Here is a 16112-nt window from a genome sequence, read left to right on the forward strand (position 1 = left end):
TCCATTTTGAATTTTTCTCGGCGTTCATTATTTTTGTGATTTTTTTGTTTGTCTACAACAAGTTTGTGTCCATATACAATATTTTAAGCTCTAGATCATCCCTAGACTTATCAAGTTGTGAATAAATTAAATGGATTAATTCTTTCAAATTCCTAAATGAACATCCAGAATGAGGTTCTTGGAATTGTTTGGGTGTAATATAGCATTCAATATGGTTTTAAACTGGCCTCTTGTCAGATGAGGGGGGAAATTTTATTTCATAAAACAGACAAGTGTTTAAATTTATAAAATAATTTAATATGAGTAATGTGTGCCCATAAAAAATGGTAACATGTACAATGAACCATTAGAAATACAATCATCCATAAATAAGTTGACAATGAAAACTTTGGCAGATACTACCTAAATATATTATCTATGATTATTAAAGAAATTAGTTTTCTTAATGTTAACTTGTACTTCCAGGCTTTTTTTGGTAAATAATTAGATAATATGAAGTTACAACTTCCATGATGCAAATACAAAATTTTATCAAAAACAAAGATTTCAATGTAATAATTTTGTTTCTTATCAATGAAAATCTACGAATAAATATGTATTCCTTGAAAAAAAAAAAGGAGCATACATAAAGTATAACAGATGTAAATTTTGATTTGAATGAAAGTATGAGTCTACATTAAATAATGTTCTTATAAACACTAGAATTCATTAACAAATTAACTATTGGTAACATACAAACAACTTTAAAATTTGTAAAACAACTTCACAATCCATACCTAAGTGTCAACCATAACCATGATTATAAACATTGTCAATCCATCCTAAGAATTTCAACAACAAAAATAATTCATACCACTGATATATAAGCTAATTTAATATCTTATGTAATCTTTGAGGTATCCATTTAATTGCTTTTTACAATTCAAAAATAGAAATCAAACCTTACTAAGAATTCTCTTTTCTTTGAAATACACAATAAGAAAGATATAAGATCATTGCCCTTATTAAAACACATTACAGCTTTGATAATTTTCCAACAAATACCCTCCAATAGTCAAGCATATCAACATGAGCACACACAACCTTATAATGAACTGTTGACAAATTTGTTTTGATATAAATATTGTTGATTATAATTTTTGACTAGTACCGGAGGTTAAATAGTTTATAATGTGTCTAACTGATTGAAGCACTAATGCTTAATTACATGGCAAAATCTATTGCATTAAATATATATATTTGTACATTTTTTTACAATATAAAAACAGGGTAATTGCTGATACATCTATTGCTTTATATTGGGTATTTACATAAACTAACATTTAAAATGCAATGTCATGTTTCATTTATTTAAAATTTGGCTATTTGGTGTTGAACTAATACTTAAAAAATAATCAATACATAAAAACACAAAGGGATTGTCATCTAAATCAATGGAATTCCTTGAATATAAAGACAGTATTGGTCCCTAATTTACAACATCAAATTCCTGGTTATTAAAGGTCCTTCATTTATTATTAAATGTTTTGACAAAATAAATATTCTTCAATGAGTAAGTATGTTTTATCATGTATTTCACATTTGAAAATGTCATATTCATACATAAATTGTATAAAATATATTTTTTTTCTTTTACTGTGGCAAGAATACAATACTTTGGCACCACATATTTTCACCAAAAACATAAATTAACTTGAATTTACTATGAGTTACATTATAAACTGTCACAGATCATTTGATTTTGGACCAAATTATTTTGGACCCTCAGTTTGAGACAGTTAACTGTCCACGAAAATAAATATGCACATAGACATGGTTAAACATTCCAACACATATACTTGCTGATCTATTTTCAGAACAAGTAATTAAGTCAAATAAAATAACTACATAATAGAGGTCCATATACAGTCACATTTAAAATCTTCATTGTATATTCTGAGATGACCCCCTTTAGAAGAGGACAACATAAATTATGTATGCAGCACCAGTATATATCACAGTTATGTAGATCACAGCGGACAATATTCAGAAGACTCTGAACTGATACTGGAAAGTGTGGGGCTACCGCCACGGAGATTTTCTTCTGGGAGATTCTGGAAAACAAGAAAAATCATAATAAAAATATAATTTAAGCTATTTTACATTTTGTATTTGAAAATATTTTCATCTTATAGCATTTACTTCTCAAAATGTGTGAAAGGGTTGAAAGATATTGCTTTAATAATCAATATATAGATAGTTATAAAGAAAAAACTAATTACATGTAGTTGTTTCTTGGTTTTTATTTCTTTCCAGAACAAACAATGATAGATGTTCTTGCTAAAGCAAAAGTGCAATCAAACAAGAAGCCAAAGATTTGTATATTCAGAAATTATTGTGATGTTTTATTTATGTGAAATCTCACATTCATTTATATTTCTGTAGTAATTTTTTTTTTTTTTAATTTTTGCAATTGCATAAATTTGATCTTCAATTTAGTCAGGCGCCCAAGTATACACAATGATGAATGTATGTTTTGTTGTTGAAAAATTAGGTAAAACACATAGTTTTTCAAATGTATCACATTAATTAATCAATATCCACTATAATTCTTAATGTCATGTATTAACAATTTATTAATTTTGTACTTTGGGACATGGTTTATCAATAAAAATAAAGGGCTGCGCTTTAGCGCATAATACGCCTGTTGCTCTTTTAACTTGTCTTTTATGCTTTAAATGAATTTATATGATCAACTAGAAATATATATACAAATCAAAAGGGATGTTATATTAATATATTCACCAAAGTTTCATAAAATCCCCCTTTTTTAAGTATAAAAATTCATTACTTAAGAAAACGTAAAATCTAAAATTTATAAAAATGGAAAGGGAGCTTATGTCAATAGATATAAACAATTTATCAAAGTTGCATAAAATTTTGTGAAAGTGTTAGTTATTGTCCCAAAATTGGAAAATCCCCCCTTTTTTAAGCATAAAAATTTATAACACGGAAATGTAAAATCTAAAATGTATAAAAATTGAAAGGAAGCTTACATCAATAGATTTAAACAATTCACCAAAGTTTCATGGACATTGGTGAAAGCCTTTTTGAGTTATTGTCCGAAGTGTTGAAAATCCCCCTTTTTTTATGAATAAAGCCCCATAAATCCAAAACTTAAAATCTGAAATTTATAAAAATTGAAAGGGAGCTTACATCAATAGATATAAACAATTCACCAAAGTTTCATGGACATTGGTGAAAGCCTTTTTGAGTTATTGTCCGAAGTGTTGAAAATCCCCCTTTTTTTTATGAATAAAGCCCCATAAATCCAAAACTTAAAATCTGAAATTTATAAAAATTGAAAGGGAGCTTACATCAATAGATATAAACAATTCACCAAAGTTTCATGGACATTGGTGAAAGCCTTTTTGAGTTATTGTCCGAAGTGTTGAAAATCCCCCCTTTTTTATGAATAAAGCCCCATAAATCCAAAACTTAAAATCTGAAATTAAAAAAAAACGAAAGGGAGCTTACGTCAATAGTTATAAACAATTCACTTAAGTTTCATGGAAATTGGTGAAAGAGTTTTTGAGTTATTGTCCGAAGTGTGGACGACGGACAGACGGACGTTTCATAAAATCCCCCTTTTTTAAGTATAAAAATTCATTACTTAAGAAAACGTAAAATCTAAAATTTATAAAAATGGAAAGGGAGCTTATGTCAATAGATATAAACAATTTATCAAAGTTGCATAAAATTTTGTGAAAGTGTTAGTTATTGTCCCAAAATTGGAAAATCCCCCCTTTTTTAAGCATAAAAATTTATAACACGGAAATGTAAAATCTAAAATGTATAAAAATTGAAAGGAAGCTTACATCAATAGATTTAAACAATTCACCAAAGTTTCATGGACATTGGTGAAAGCCTTTTTGAGTTATTGTCCGAAGTGTTGAAAATCCCCCTTTTTTTATGAATAAAGCCCCATAAATCCAAAACTTAAAATCTGAAATTTATAAAAATTGAAAGGGAGCTTACATCAATAGATATAAACAATTCACCAAAGTTTCATGGACATTGGTGAAAGCCTTTTTGAGTTATTGTCCGAAGTGTTGAAAATCCCCCTTTTTTTTTTATGAATAAAGCCCCATAAATCCAAAACTTAAAATCTGAAATTTATAAAAATTGAAAGGGAGCTTACATCAATAGATATAAACAATTCACCAAAGTTTCATGGACATTGGTGAAAGCCTTTTTGAGTTATTGTCCGAAGTGTTGAAAATCACCCCTTTTTTATGAATAAAGCCCCATAAATCCAAAACTTAAAATCTGAAATTAAAAAAATACGAAAGGGAGCTTACGTCAATAGTTATAAACAATTCACTTAAGTTTCATGGAAATTGGTGAAAGAGTTTTTGAGTTATTGTCCGAAGTGTGGACGACGGACGGACGGACGTTTCATAAAATCCCCCTTTTTTAAGTATAAAAATTCATTACTTAAGAAAACGTAAAATCTAAAATTTATAAAAATGGAAAGGGAGCTTATGTCAATAGATATAAACAATTTATCAAAGTTGCATAAAATTTTGTGAAAGTGTTAGTTATTGTCCCAAAATTGGAAAATCCCCCCTTTTTTAAGCATAAAAATTTATAACACGGAAATGTAAAATCTAAAATGTATAAAAATTGAAAGGAAGCTTACATCAATAGATTTAAACAATTCACCAAAGTTTCATGGATATTGGTGAAAGCCTTTTTGAGTTATTGTCCGAAGTGTTGAAAATCCCCCTTTTTTTATGAATAAAGCCCCATAAATCCAAAACTTAAAATCTGAAATTTATAAAAATTGAAAGGGAGCTTACATCAATAGATATAAACAATTCACCAAAGTTTCATGGACATTGGTGAAAGCCTTTTTGAGTTATTGTCCGAAGTGTTGAAAATCACCCCTTTTTTATGAATAAAGCCCCATAAATCCAAAACTTAAAATCTGAAATTAAAAAAAAACGAAAGGGAGCTTACGTCAATAGTTATAAACAATTCACTTAAGTTTCATGGAAATTGGTGAAAGAGTTTTTGAGTTATTGTCCGAAGTGTGGACGACGGACGGACGGACGGACAGAGGTATACCATAATACGTCCCGTCTAAAAGACGACGGGCGTATAAAAATGTATCAATATTGTGCCTTTTCTATCAATATGGAAGTATTCTAATTTTCTAAAATAAATCATTTGTACATTTCAGCTCACACAACTCTCGTCAATAACACTGCGAGTGAAAAATGCACTTTTCAAATGGTGAACAGTCCAATCTAAATCATCTTAACTTGATGTGAAAATGAATACTGTACACCAAGTTGTTAAAACAAATATTATTTTTCCAGATTTATTACTGATATCCCCCCTCAGTATCCTCCAATTTAAATTTATTCAATTTTCCAGTGTCATGTAGTCAAACAGAATTTTTTTTGCGAATATATAATAAAACATTATAGTTATAATCGAAATTTACACTGATAATGTTTTTGATAGTTTAATAAATGCTTTAAATTGCTTTTTTGTTTTAAAGTATTGGAGTACAGTATTCATTATGAACTTCACATATGTGGTATAAATCATTTAAATCATGTGACAGTTTGTGGGAAGAAAGAAGATGCTGACCACTCTCTAGTTCCCTGCACCAAATTCCAAACTAAAATATAAAAAATAACAAATACCAATATCCTAGTAGCTCTACGGAGAAAATAAAAATAAAATACAGTATGGAATCTGCAATGGTAAAATCTGGAGGGAGGGGTTTGTAATAATTGTACCCTCTTATAAACCTCTAATAACCTATGGTTAATACATCAAACCATTCTCTGAACAGGAATTAACATATTTCCAATTCATATATACTTTATAAACCTAAATAATTTCACTACAGTCTTTCTGTTATAAAATTATAAAGGTCTGTTGAAAATCCCCTCTGAAAATGGTTCAATGGTTGAAGCATATTTTTAATTTAAAACCAAATGATTTTTGTTATTCCTTACATGCTGTTCTGTTGACGATATATCTCCTTCCTCACCTTGGCAACATGATATATACAGATAATTATACGTATAAGATTTCATTAAAAACAGATATAAAAAATGTCCACTAGAATTCCATTTCAATGATAAAGGTCATAAGACCAACATTTTATCCTTTATATGTTATTTTTTTTTATATTTAACAAGATGGCTTCTTTAATTGGGTTAATATAACATATAAAGATTTTTTGACTTGTCACTGTTTTTCTAATCCCAGAAAATAAGAATTATTCTTTTCCCCTAGTTCTATTCATTTCTCCCTTGATCTAATTTGAGGCCCCTATGCTTTATATTCATAAATTGTGTCTAATTGTAACTCTATTTGTTTTATATTATTTGTTAGTGTTTCACCTTCGTTTAATTGTTCATCTCTAATTGTCGTTAAGTGTTCTAATTCGCTTTCTAAAGTTCTTGTTGTCTCCCTTGATAATTTCGATTTTCTTTTACAGTATAGAATAGATTTGTCTCTATTTTTAATTTTTAGATTGTCCCATAATAGACGGATATCGCTACTGTCACTATTGATTATACGATTTTCAAACTGATTTATTACTCTGTTGATAGTTCTTTTATATTCAATATCTTTTAAAATAGAATTATTTAGTTTCCAGTATCCATTTCCTCTTTCTGAAGCCCCTGTCTTAAAGTTTAAAACTATCCCTTGATGGTCAGTCACTTACGAGAGACTGAAATTCTTTTGCAATTAAAATTAAATCTATCCTACTACATGTAGCTTGTCTCTTATCCTTTCTTCACAATGTAAACTGTTGTGTGCTTTAATGTAAAAAACGCCAAATATCTATAAAATTATGATTTTTCATAAGAACTTTTAAACTATTAACAGGCTCAGAAAATTTCGTATTTTAATTTAAGTTTTTCTTATCTAAAGTCTTTAACGCTTCATAGAAATCGCCAGCAACCAGAGTAATGCCTATAGAATTTTCTTTTATAAAATTGTTTACTAAGTTTTAACATATTTTTATCATTAAAATATGCTTTCTTCATTTGACATATATACTAACCACTATCTATGCTGCCAAGCTTCTTTTGTAGACTTTCTAATCTCTCTATATAACTGTCTTGTAATGATGGCTGGTCATCCACTATTCTCACTCTGCGCTGTGACTGTGGGCTCTCTCTGTCTCTACTGACAGTTGGTGATGATAATGGTGTCGACAGGATTTTTCTACAATTATATTTTTATATCAGTAGAAAAGGATTTGGAGAATATCATCATTGTAATGATAGTCCTTTATGAGTAAAAGTCAATTTTATTAACTAAAAAAGCTTTCTTGGATTTTACTTATAATTTTTTTCTCATTTTATTTGTGGATATCACCAGTTAAATAGCAATTGTAATTTACTAACAATTAAATCCTCCATTAAACACTCCTAGAAATCAAAATATTCCATTCAAATAAGGTATTAAACAAGTGAACAGAAAGACCAGACTTAAGATTGGTGCATTTTGTTTACAAAGTGTCTAGTGAACCAGTATCTATTGACGGTAATTCTAAGACAATTCCTTTGCATTGGCATTTATATAAAGAAAATAAGAGTTTGTCAATAATTATAAAAGGTCATATAAAGAAATGGATGTACATACCTTCTAGCACCTGAGGTTTGTAAAGATGGTGATGATCTATAATCTTTTGACATGTCACCATTCAGACCTTGTAATGTACCATTGGTGTATGGTGATGTACGACCATTAACTGCATGTGGTGACGATGGATAAGAGTTATGGTCGTGACCTACATTTGGTGACCCATACATCTGCCCTAGGGAAGTTGGATGTGGCGAGGATGTAGTACGGAATCTTTGAGATGTAGAAGACAGATACGGTGACATATGATATAGACCATTAATGCTGGTATGTGGTGAAGAGGAAGATCTGGCATGAGGAGAATAACTCCTATTGGTTGGCATGTAACCTGCAATTAAACATGTAGACAAAATATGTCAATTTGTATAGATATAATAAAGTATTTATTTTCCCACAAAAATTGATTCAATAGAAAAATACAATAGAAGATGTTAAATGGCATTAATAAGTATTTTAAAGCAAATTTCTATTAAAATTCTATTTAAACAAAGTCACTGTTTAAGTAATAGCAGATACAAGATGAATACCCTTTTGCAGTTATAGCAAAAATCATATAGATATGTTAAAAGAAACTATAGATAAATAAAATGCTTGGCTGAGGGCAGCCTGATACAACTGCAGAGGTGGAACCCTGAACAATTTGGGCAAGTTTTAACACAATATTCCAGCTAGATACTAGCTGAATTTGGATTGTGATCAAACTTTTGACATAAAATAGGTTTCTGACACAAAATAATGTGGTTAAAGATCTCCTTAAACATTTATTGAGCAATACTATGCTATTGTGAAATACGGTGCAATTGAAGATTTCTTCTTGAAACTTTTTAACAAAAATTAAAAATTTGGAGAAAAAAAATCACCCCAATCTTTTAGAGAGATCCATACACTGAAACACAAGTTATTGTCTTGAAACTAGCAAAATGCTTGTTTTTTGTTGGCCCCTTTTTCCTGCAAGTTTGGGCCAAATACCCTCAAACGCAATCCTAGCCTTCCCTTTGTGATATGGAATCTTGTGGTACAATTTTAGAGAGAACCATACACTCACACACAAGTTATTGTCTGGAAACTACAAAAATACTTGTTTTTGGCCCCTTATTCCTAAACTGTTGGTACCATAACCCCCAAATTCAATCCCAACCTTCCTTTTGTGGTATTGAACCTTTTTATAAAATTTCAGAGATCCATTCACTTTAACTAAATTTATTGTACAGAAACCTAATGTGTTTTCAGATGACGTTGATGACATCATAGCATTATACAAACTCAAAAAGAATTCATTATTTGCATTCATATAAAAAATAAAACATTTGGTGCACAATGTCAGTTAATCCAAAAAGAGTCTAAGAAAGTTTGAAAAATTAAATAAAGATTTGTAGATATATAAATAATGTAAAAACTGATGGCTCATTCAAAGCATTGCTTGTGTTCCTTCATTGCGGTATGCAAATAAGGCACAAAATTATATAATCATTGTCATCAGTGAATGTTACAGATATAAATGTCAACCCAGAAAATTATTTTCAATAGCTGTTATTTTTAAAAAAAAGCTATGACATTAAACTTAATTAATCTCCATGGAAATGAGATGTGGCGATACTATTAATCTGCATACCATATTTCATTGACCTACCATTAGTATTGACCTAATCACAAACTAATACATTGCTAAAGCCTTTGCCAGAAACAGTATGCCTAAGAGTCCCCTTTTACTTCAAGACAAAAAAGATAAGGCTTGGTAACTATTACATTTCAGCTAAGGTTTTACACTGACATTTGATTTTAAAGATTATTCATTTATATTTCAAAAAGTTCATTATGACTAACGTTCTACTGAGGTACTTATTACTTCTGCAATTTACAAATAAACATAGCAATATGTTTTATAATATGTACATCATATACCACACATATCCTGTTATGACTTATTTTATCTACTTAACCCACCTGGGTGTCTTTATATCCCTACAATATCTAGGGTATTTAGCTAGACACAGAAAAGTAAACATGTGCTGCGTACCATGTCAAATTTTACATCAATAGTAAAAATTTTAATACAGTTAAAAATATTAATGTTACATCAGACATATAGACTGATTATAAAATTAGCCCTATTAGAATAGCCTGGTGTAGTTTCTATTGCACCTATATTGTTCCAGCCAATGTACAACAACAAAGGACGGCGTAGGTCGGTGCTGGGAAATTTATTTCAACTAAAAGAAACTCTTGAATAATGACTTAACAATTTTACTTCGTACAAAGTGAACATAATGAAAACTAACCTTAGCAGTATTCATTGTCTATGGAGAAATATATGCCTGTCAAATTTCATTCCTTCAATACCTTATCGCTAATCCCAACTGACCACAGATTCAGACCCGCTCCATTGTGCCGTCAGATATTTTGTATTATGACGTCAAAATTTTACAGGAACCTGTGTGATTTCCAGTACTGGCGTACAAATAGCTATAATATGTAATGTTTCCAACTCATCTTTCAAACAAGAATGTGTCCAAAGTACACGGATGCCCCACTCGCACTATCATTTTCCATGTTTTATGGACTTTGAAATTGGGTAAATATCTAATTTGACATTAAAATTAGAAAGATTATACTATAGGGAACATGTGTAATAAGTTTCAAGTTGATTGGACTTCAATTTCATCAAAAACTACCTTGACCAAAAACTTTAACCTGAAGCGGGACGAACAAACGAACGGACGGATGAACGAACGGAACCACAGACCAGAAAACATAATGCCCCTCTACTATCGTAGGAGGGGCATAAAAATGTAACCTCATGTTTAGGTGGGGATGAATTTTCTACATGCAAACAGTTTAACAAACAAATGGATGGACAAAAGGATACACCAATCACTATATACCACTCTCACAGTAAACAGTGGTACAGAATAAAACCTTTCTCTCACCTTGCTGGGTATCCACTGTACCAGATACTACAGGAGAACCAACTCGCGTTGCTCTTTTCCATTTGTTTACCAGAAACTTCATTCTAAAATACAAAATGTTCATAATTCTTTTATTCTAAGTATTTAAAAAAAAACTTACGAAATAAAAACATTATATTTGCCTCAAAATCTTTGTGGTTCAACATTTGATAGTTGTTTCATTAAAGTATGTCCCACATCCTCCTATTACTTATATACAATTGTTATCATATTTACTAATACACTCAAATATATCTGTAAAATATAATAACTGGAAAATTAAAACATAGATAATAGTACAAACACTGACCTACTAACAGCCACAACTACTCTGGCAGCACTTCTAAATATGGTGTACAATCGACTGTGAGATGTACGGGGCTGCATGTCCTGAGGTGAGGGAAAGGCCCCCATTCTGGCTATTAATGCTAAAGTAGTTTGTTCACAATCCTGGAAGCCACCCAACAATAACAACAAGTACTTTTTCTGGTAAATCAGTGCCTTTCTGTAGCTCTCTGTCCTCAAATATTTACCATACAATCGCTGCATCTGCAATAAAAACCAACAAATCGTTTGTAAAATTTCGATCCTTTTGTTTGAATGTAACATTCAAAATTGTAACAACAGGTCATAAATCATTTTCAACAAACTGTGCAAGTACAGATTTGTAAGTGCTTCTAATTTTTGTATTCACAAGTGGTATGTTATATTTTTTTACAATTAACACCATGAATAATGCAAGGAGCAGATTATAATAACTGAATTTTTCTTGTTATAACTTACTTTATCTTTGTCATGATCTGATAGAACACCAGATGATGGCAACGTAGATCTTCTATCTCTTTCTATTTTTAGATCATGTTGTTGCTGTTCTATTTGTCTCTCAGCATCATTCAGTGAAAGTTGTAGAGAAAGTCTCTCTTTGGCCCATTCTGCTCTGTCTTCTAAATGTTTGTCAGTAAAATGTGAACTGGTTTGGTCCCCATTCTGAAATATCAAATATCACATTCATCATACATTACAGTATTGACATTTCATAGTTTTTCAAGTAATTTGAATCCGACAAAAGAAATAATTTTGAAAATGTTTAAAGATATTTTTGACTGTTACAGTAAAGTTGTAAAACAGGGCACATTATAAGTAAAATAATATCTAATGTTACTAATCATTTTATTTCTAAATTTTATACTTGAAAGGTTATAATTGCAGTCTTTATCCATTGAATTGTTTATATATGATTTTTATTGATGAAAAAATTCTAAATTTCCATATTTTGCTCAAGGAAACCTCAAATAAATGAAATAAATGAATTAAAATTTGATGAAAGGTTATCAGAGAACCAGTCACTGATTTAAGATAGTTCACAAATTAGAAACAAGCAACATATTGATTACTAATATCTATCTCAGCTACATGGATTACAGAAAAATGAAATTATTAAGTCAATATGATGTTAAAACTATCTCTAACCTGTACAGCATTTTCTCTCTGTCGGTATCTCCATATATCCTCCTCTAGGCGACCAAGAGTCTTGCGTAGCTCTATTTTCTCCTCAGTTAGTCTGGAGACAAAGTTTGTTAGCTCATTATTATGATGTAATATACGGCCATTTACAGCATTCAGATCTGGTCTGGACATAAGGTTTCTGTCAGCCTGAATATAACATAAAATACAATTACTTTTAACATTTCTATTGAAACTTCTGATTCTGTATTCATCATTGTTTCTTTTCTTTTGTTATCTGGACCTTTATCATTAAATGAATAAAATATCAAGAGGTCAATTTTTTACAGTCATCAACAGCAAGACAAATGCTCTTCCAAAATATCTAGCTCTGTATCACTCCAAGTTAAGACAAGTTGTGAGTAAATTTTACAGACTACCAAAGAATAAGTAAGACCTGTTTTCATGTGCCATAAATCTAGTATGTGTATATTGCATGTCTGAAGTACATACCCCAGATTCAAATGTGAGTGGTATCTGTACATGTCGTAGCTCGTTCATTAAATCTTTGACTGAGTTCTGTATAGCACTAGCCTCTTCATTATCATCAGACCTACAAAATAATAAATACTCTCATTTTATACTTCCTAAACCTTGTTTGATATAAGATATTTAAAAGAAACAACTAATGGTTAATATCTACTAACCATCATTTTCCTGTGCCAAATCTCTAGATTACACAAAAGTTATAAGTCACCAATGTGCAAACACAATTTCTTTTAATTTATGAAGAGTAGACTTAATAAAATAAGATTTTACCACAAGCAACAATGGGTGCATACACTATGGAAAAAAATATTGATTTTTTTTGGTGCCAGAAATTGTTCTTATAACACAAACACTTACTTTACGAGTTGTCCTATCTTATCTTGAAACTGTAACATTTGGTATTGTAGATCTTATAACACAAACACTTACTTTACAAGTTGTCCTATCTTATCTTGAAACTGTAACATTTGGTATTGTAGACTCTGACAGAGACTCTCAAGCTGTGCCTTGTACACTTTCCAGTTCTCTCTCTGTTCTGTAGATTCTACATCACTCTCAGGAGATCCTTCAGTTCTCACAGACATGTCCTATAGATAAAAATATATATTGAGGAACACATGAGAACACATGAGAATATGGTTAAAAAGATATTACTTTCAATGCCCCTGATATCAGGTAAGGGGTAAGTTGGGGTAAGTTGGTAATGCACTTTTAGACCTAACCTTCCAGGTATTTAAGTGTATTCTTTTGTTGGTGACACAGATGAGATACCAGCAGTTTTACCAGACCTAGTTATGTATATCTTTCTAATTATATTATTCAAATTTACTTCTTCTTTTAGTTTAGATGATTATGGGATTAGAAATCAAAATTAAACTAAAAAGAAAACACTGTGGTCTGATGTCATTGCCAACACTATTGTGGAATGTTTATACTAATTATAACAAAATCTAAAAGTGTATTTTCCAAGAACAAATCTTATCAAATTTAATTTCTTCTGACAGGATATAAATTTGTAGTAAGCATACCCTTTCAAAAGACTGATTATGTAGTGTGCGTAGTTTTTCCTGTTCATAATCTCTCATTATATCCATCTCCTTTTCTTTGCTTATGGTTACTTGTTCTTCTAAGTTAAGAATTTTCTGCTTCAATCTTTGCATCTCTAGATCAGCTTCATGCTAAAATATAACAATAAATTATAATTAATGCAAACATATCAAATCTTATTAGCAGTAAATGTTTATTGGTTGAATAAATTCATCATTTAGAGAGTACTATCCTACAAGGATTGTACAAATTTAGAATACTGTGGCTCATTAATTTTTGTGGGTACCAATTTTTTGTGGATTCTGGAAAACTTGCCTTATCGTGGATATGTGATTTTGTGGTTTTGTCATATTCTGCATACAACCTGATGGTAAATTTGTACTTTGTTGAAAATTTTAATTTGTTGTTCACCTGCTTCCACGTAAACCACCAAAATTGGTATCAAACAATTATTTATGAATCAACAGTACTTCACTTTTTTGCAAATTACAATTATTGTTATGAAATGTCTATCTCTTAAATTTCCTCTTTTACAGGAGGAGAAGCATGAAAAGTCTAATTTGGTGTAAAAAGATTTAATCTGTTTCCTGTAAATACATTTACATATCAGAAAGTATAATGGAACAATTTTGTTTTTCTTTTAACATGTTCACCATAAATAATCAACCAAAAATTGATATTTTTCATACCAGTTTCATTTTAAAATCATCTCTTTCTCTTTCTAACTGCCTAGCTGATCGTTTATCTGCTATTTTTTCAGTATCTCTCAGTCTTTCTCTCTCATTTTCTCTTTCCTTCATTATCTTCATGTCATTACGTGTTTGGTCCCTCTCAACTTTGACCCTATTTAACTGGTCTCTTTCGTGTTCATAGTGACGAGTTATGTCTAGTTTCTGCAGCTGAAAAAATTAAATAATTTTTGAAAGTCAAGATATTAAAGCCAAAACATGTGTATGAATATTTGAAAAAGGTGTATAACTATATTAGTTAATTGTCATGATAAATAGGATTAAACCCTACCTTAAAACACAAAAATAAAGCTTCCTTTGCTTAGTAACATACTTTCTTTATAGATTTTAAGACAATGTATAGATACTGTTTTTATAGCCTGGTATCTTTGGTACACATCTCTAAAACTCACATTTATTTTTCATAACAATCAATTCTGAAGAAGGGAAGATGGTAACTCAAAAAGAAAAAAAATAACTAAATGTTATCAAAACTTTTATTGGAAGAAAAAAACTTCTTCCTAGTGAGATCTTTAAAGTCATCTCCTTATGTCTAAAACACTTTTGTAATTCCTAATTTCCTGAATGAAATTTCTGCAAGATTTTAAGTTGAGACCTTTAAAAATTACCTGAGTTTGATCTAATTCATTTTTAAGCTGTCTACATGCTTGTCTTTCATTATCAAGTTCTTCTCTTAATGATGATTTCTCCTCATCTATAGATTTAAACAAATCATTATTTCTTTTCTTCTCTCTATCCAATGATCTTTGTAAGTCTAATACTTTGGCCTTTTCTGTTTCTAATTCCATTTGTAACTCATCAAATATGCCTTTTTCTCTGTCAGAACTTTCCTGTAAAGAATCTCGTTCATTCTCAAGATTATGTTTCAATTTCTGATTCATGTACTTCTCTCTTTCAAGTTCTCTGCAATTGAAAAAAAAGTTTAACTAAGATAATCAACCTAGGGTTTTCTTAAATGTTCAAGACACACAATCTTGTAGTGACAAAGAATCATGCAAAGTTTAATCTCCGACCTTCAAGAGTTTTTTTAAGTTCGAGATCTGAAAGATTTTTTGTTCATTTGTACAGTGGTTGTTATGTTTTATGCCATGACTTTTAAAGTGGATTTTCTTTCTTTGTATGCATTATACCTTCCAATAGTGGAAATAATCATGCCAAGTTTCATCACAACTAATAATGGTATATATTTATATAACTCTTCACTTTTTTATAGCAATTTTAATAATTAATTATTATATATTTAAAACACTTCCTGTTTAGACCAAGTGATTTGCTATGTGAATATAGTAAGAGCCAATTACCTTTCTAGATCAACACATCTAGTTTTCTCCATGTCTATAGTAGTAGCAAGTTGCTGTAATTTGTTCTCATAGTCTGTGACCATGTTATGGAAGTTTTTCTGTTCTTTGTCTAGTTCCTGTTTTAGTGTACTAATTGTGGTCTGGTCTAACTCATATGTATTCTCAGCATGAATACGTCTGTCTCTTTCTATCATTACTTCTTTTTTCAAGGCCTAAAATTTTAAAAGCAATAAATAAGCTGTCAGAATTCGAGCATATGCTTTCTGCACTTTAAAGATAACTATCATTGAAACAAAGATGGCAGCTAGTACAAATGAAAGTAATGTATTCTAATGTATGGTGATTTCAGGCTGGTTTGACCTGCCCCATCATGTGCAATTTTTTTTTCAATCTATCAAAGATCATATGTCCATATATTC

The 16112-nt window shown here is 30.1% G+C and overlaps 1 protein-coding gene across 16 annotated transcripts in view; it reads right to left on the bottom strand.

Moving 5' to 3' along the window:
- Window positions 1–275: 275 nt before the first annotated feature.
- The window catches only part of LOC139513412 (A-kinase anchor protein 9-like), a 135579-nt gene continuing 119742 nt past the window's right edge, over window positions 276–16112 (bottom strand). For 13 of the 16 annotated variants that reach the window (XM_071301855.1, XM_071301847.1, XM_071301853.1 and 10 more), the window contains 14 exons: window positions 15694–15905; window positions 15001–15295; window positions 14333–14542; window positions 13625–13774; window positions 13026–13183; window positions 12561–12660; window positions 12075–12257; window positions 11388–11591; window positions 10915–11153; window positions 10587–10669; window positions 7660–7987; window positions 7076–7239; window positions 6015–6049; window positions 276–2093 (listed from right to left, as the gene is read on the bottom strand). In XM_071301855.1, the coding sequence (XP_071157956.1) occupies window positions 2010–2093; window positions 6015–6049; window positions 7076–7239; window positions 7660–7987; window positions 10587–10669; window positions 10915–11153; window positions 11388–11591; window positions 12075–12257; window positions 12561–12660; window positions 13026–13183; window positions 13625–13774; window positions 14333–14542; window positions 15001–15295; window positions 15694–15905 (2445 nt within the window). In that variant the 3' untranslated portion in view covers window positions 276–2009. Of the gene's footprint in view, window positions 2094–5696; window positions 5713–6014; window positions 6050–7075; window positions 7240–7659; window positions 7988–10586; window positions 10670–10914; window positions 11154–11387; window positions 11592–12074; window positions 12258–12560; window positions 12661–13025; window positions 13184–13624; window positions 13775–14332; window positions 14543–15000; window positions 15296–15693; window positions 15906–16112 lie in introns of all 16 variants that reach the window. The other 3 variants (XM_071301857.1, XM_071301854.1, XM_071301856.1) reach the window with 2 other exon arrangements.

The sequence above is a fragment of the Mytilus edulis genome, chromosome 2 (genome assembly GCF_963676685.1).
Source record: "Mytilus edulis chromosome 2, xbMytEdul2.2, whole genome shotgun sequence".
NCBI lineage: Eukaryota > Metazoa > Mollusca > Bivalvia > Mytilida > Mytilidae > Mytilus > Mytilus edulis.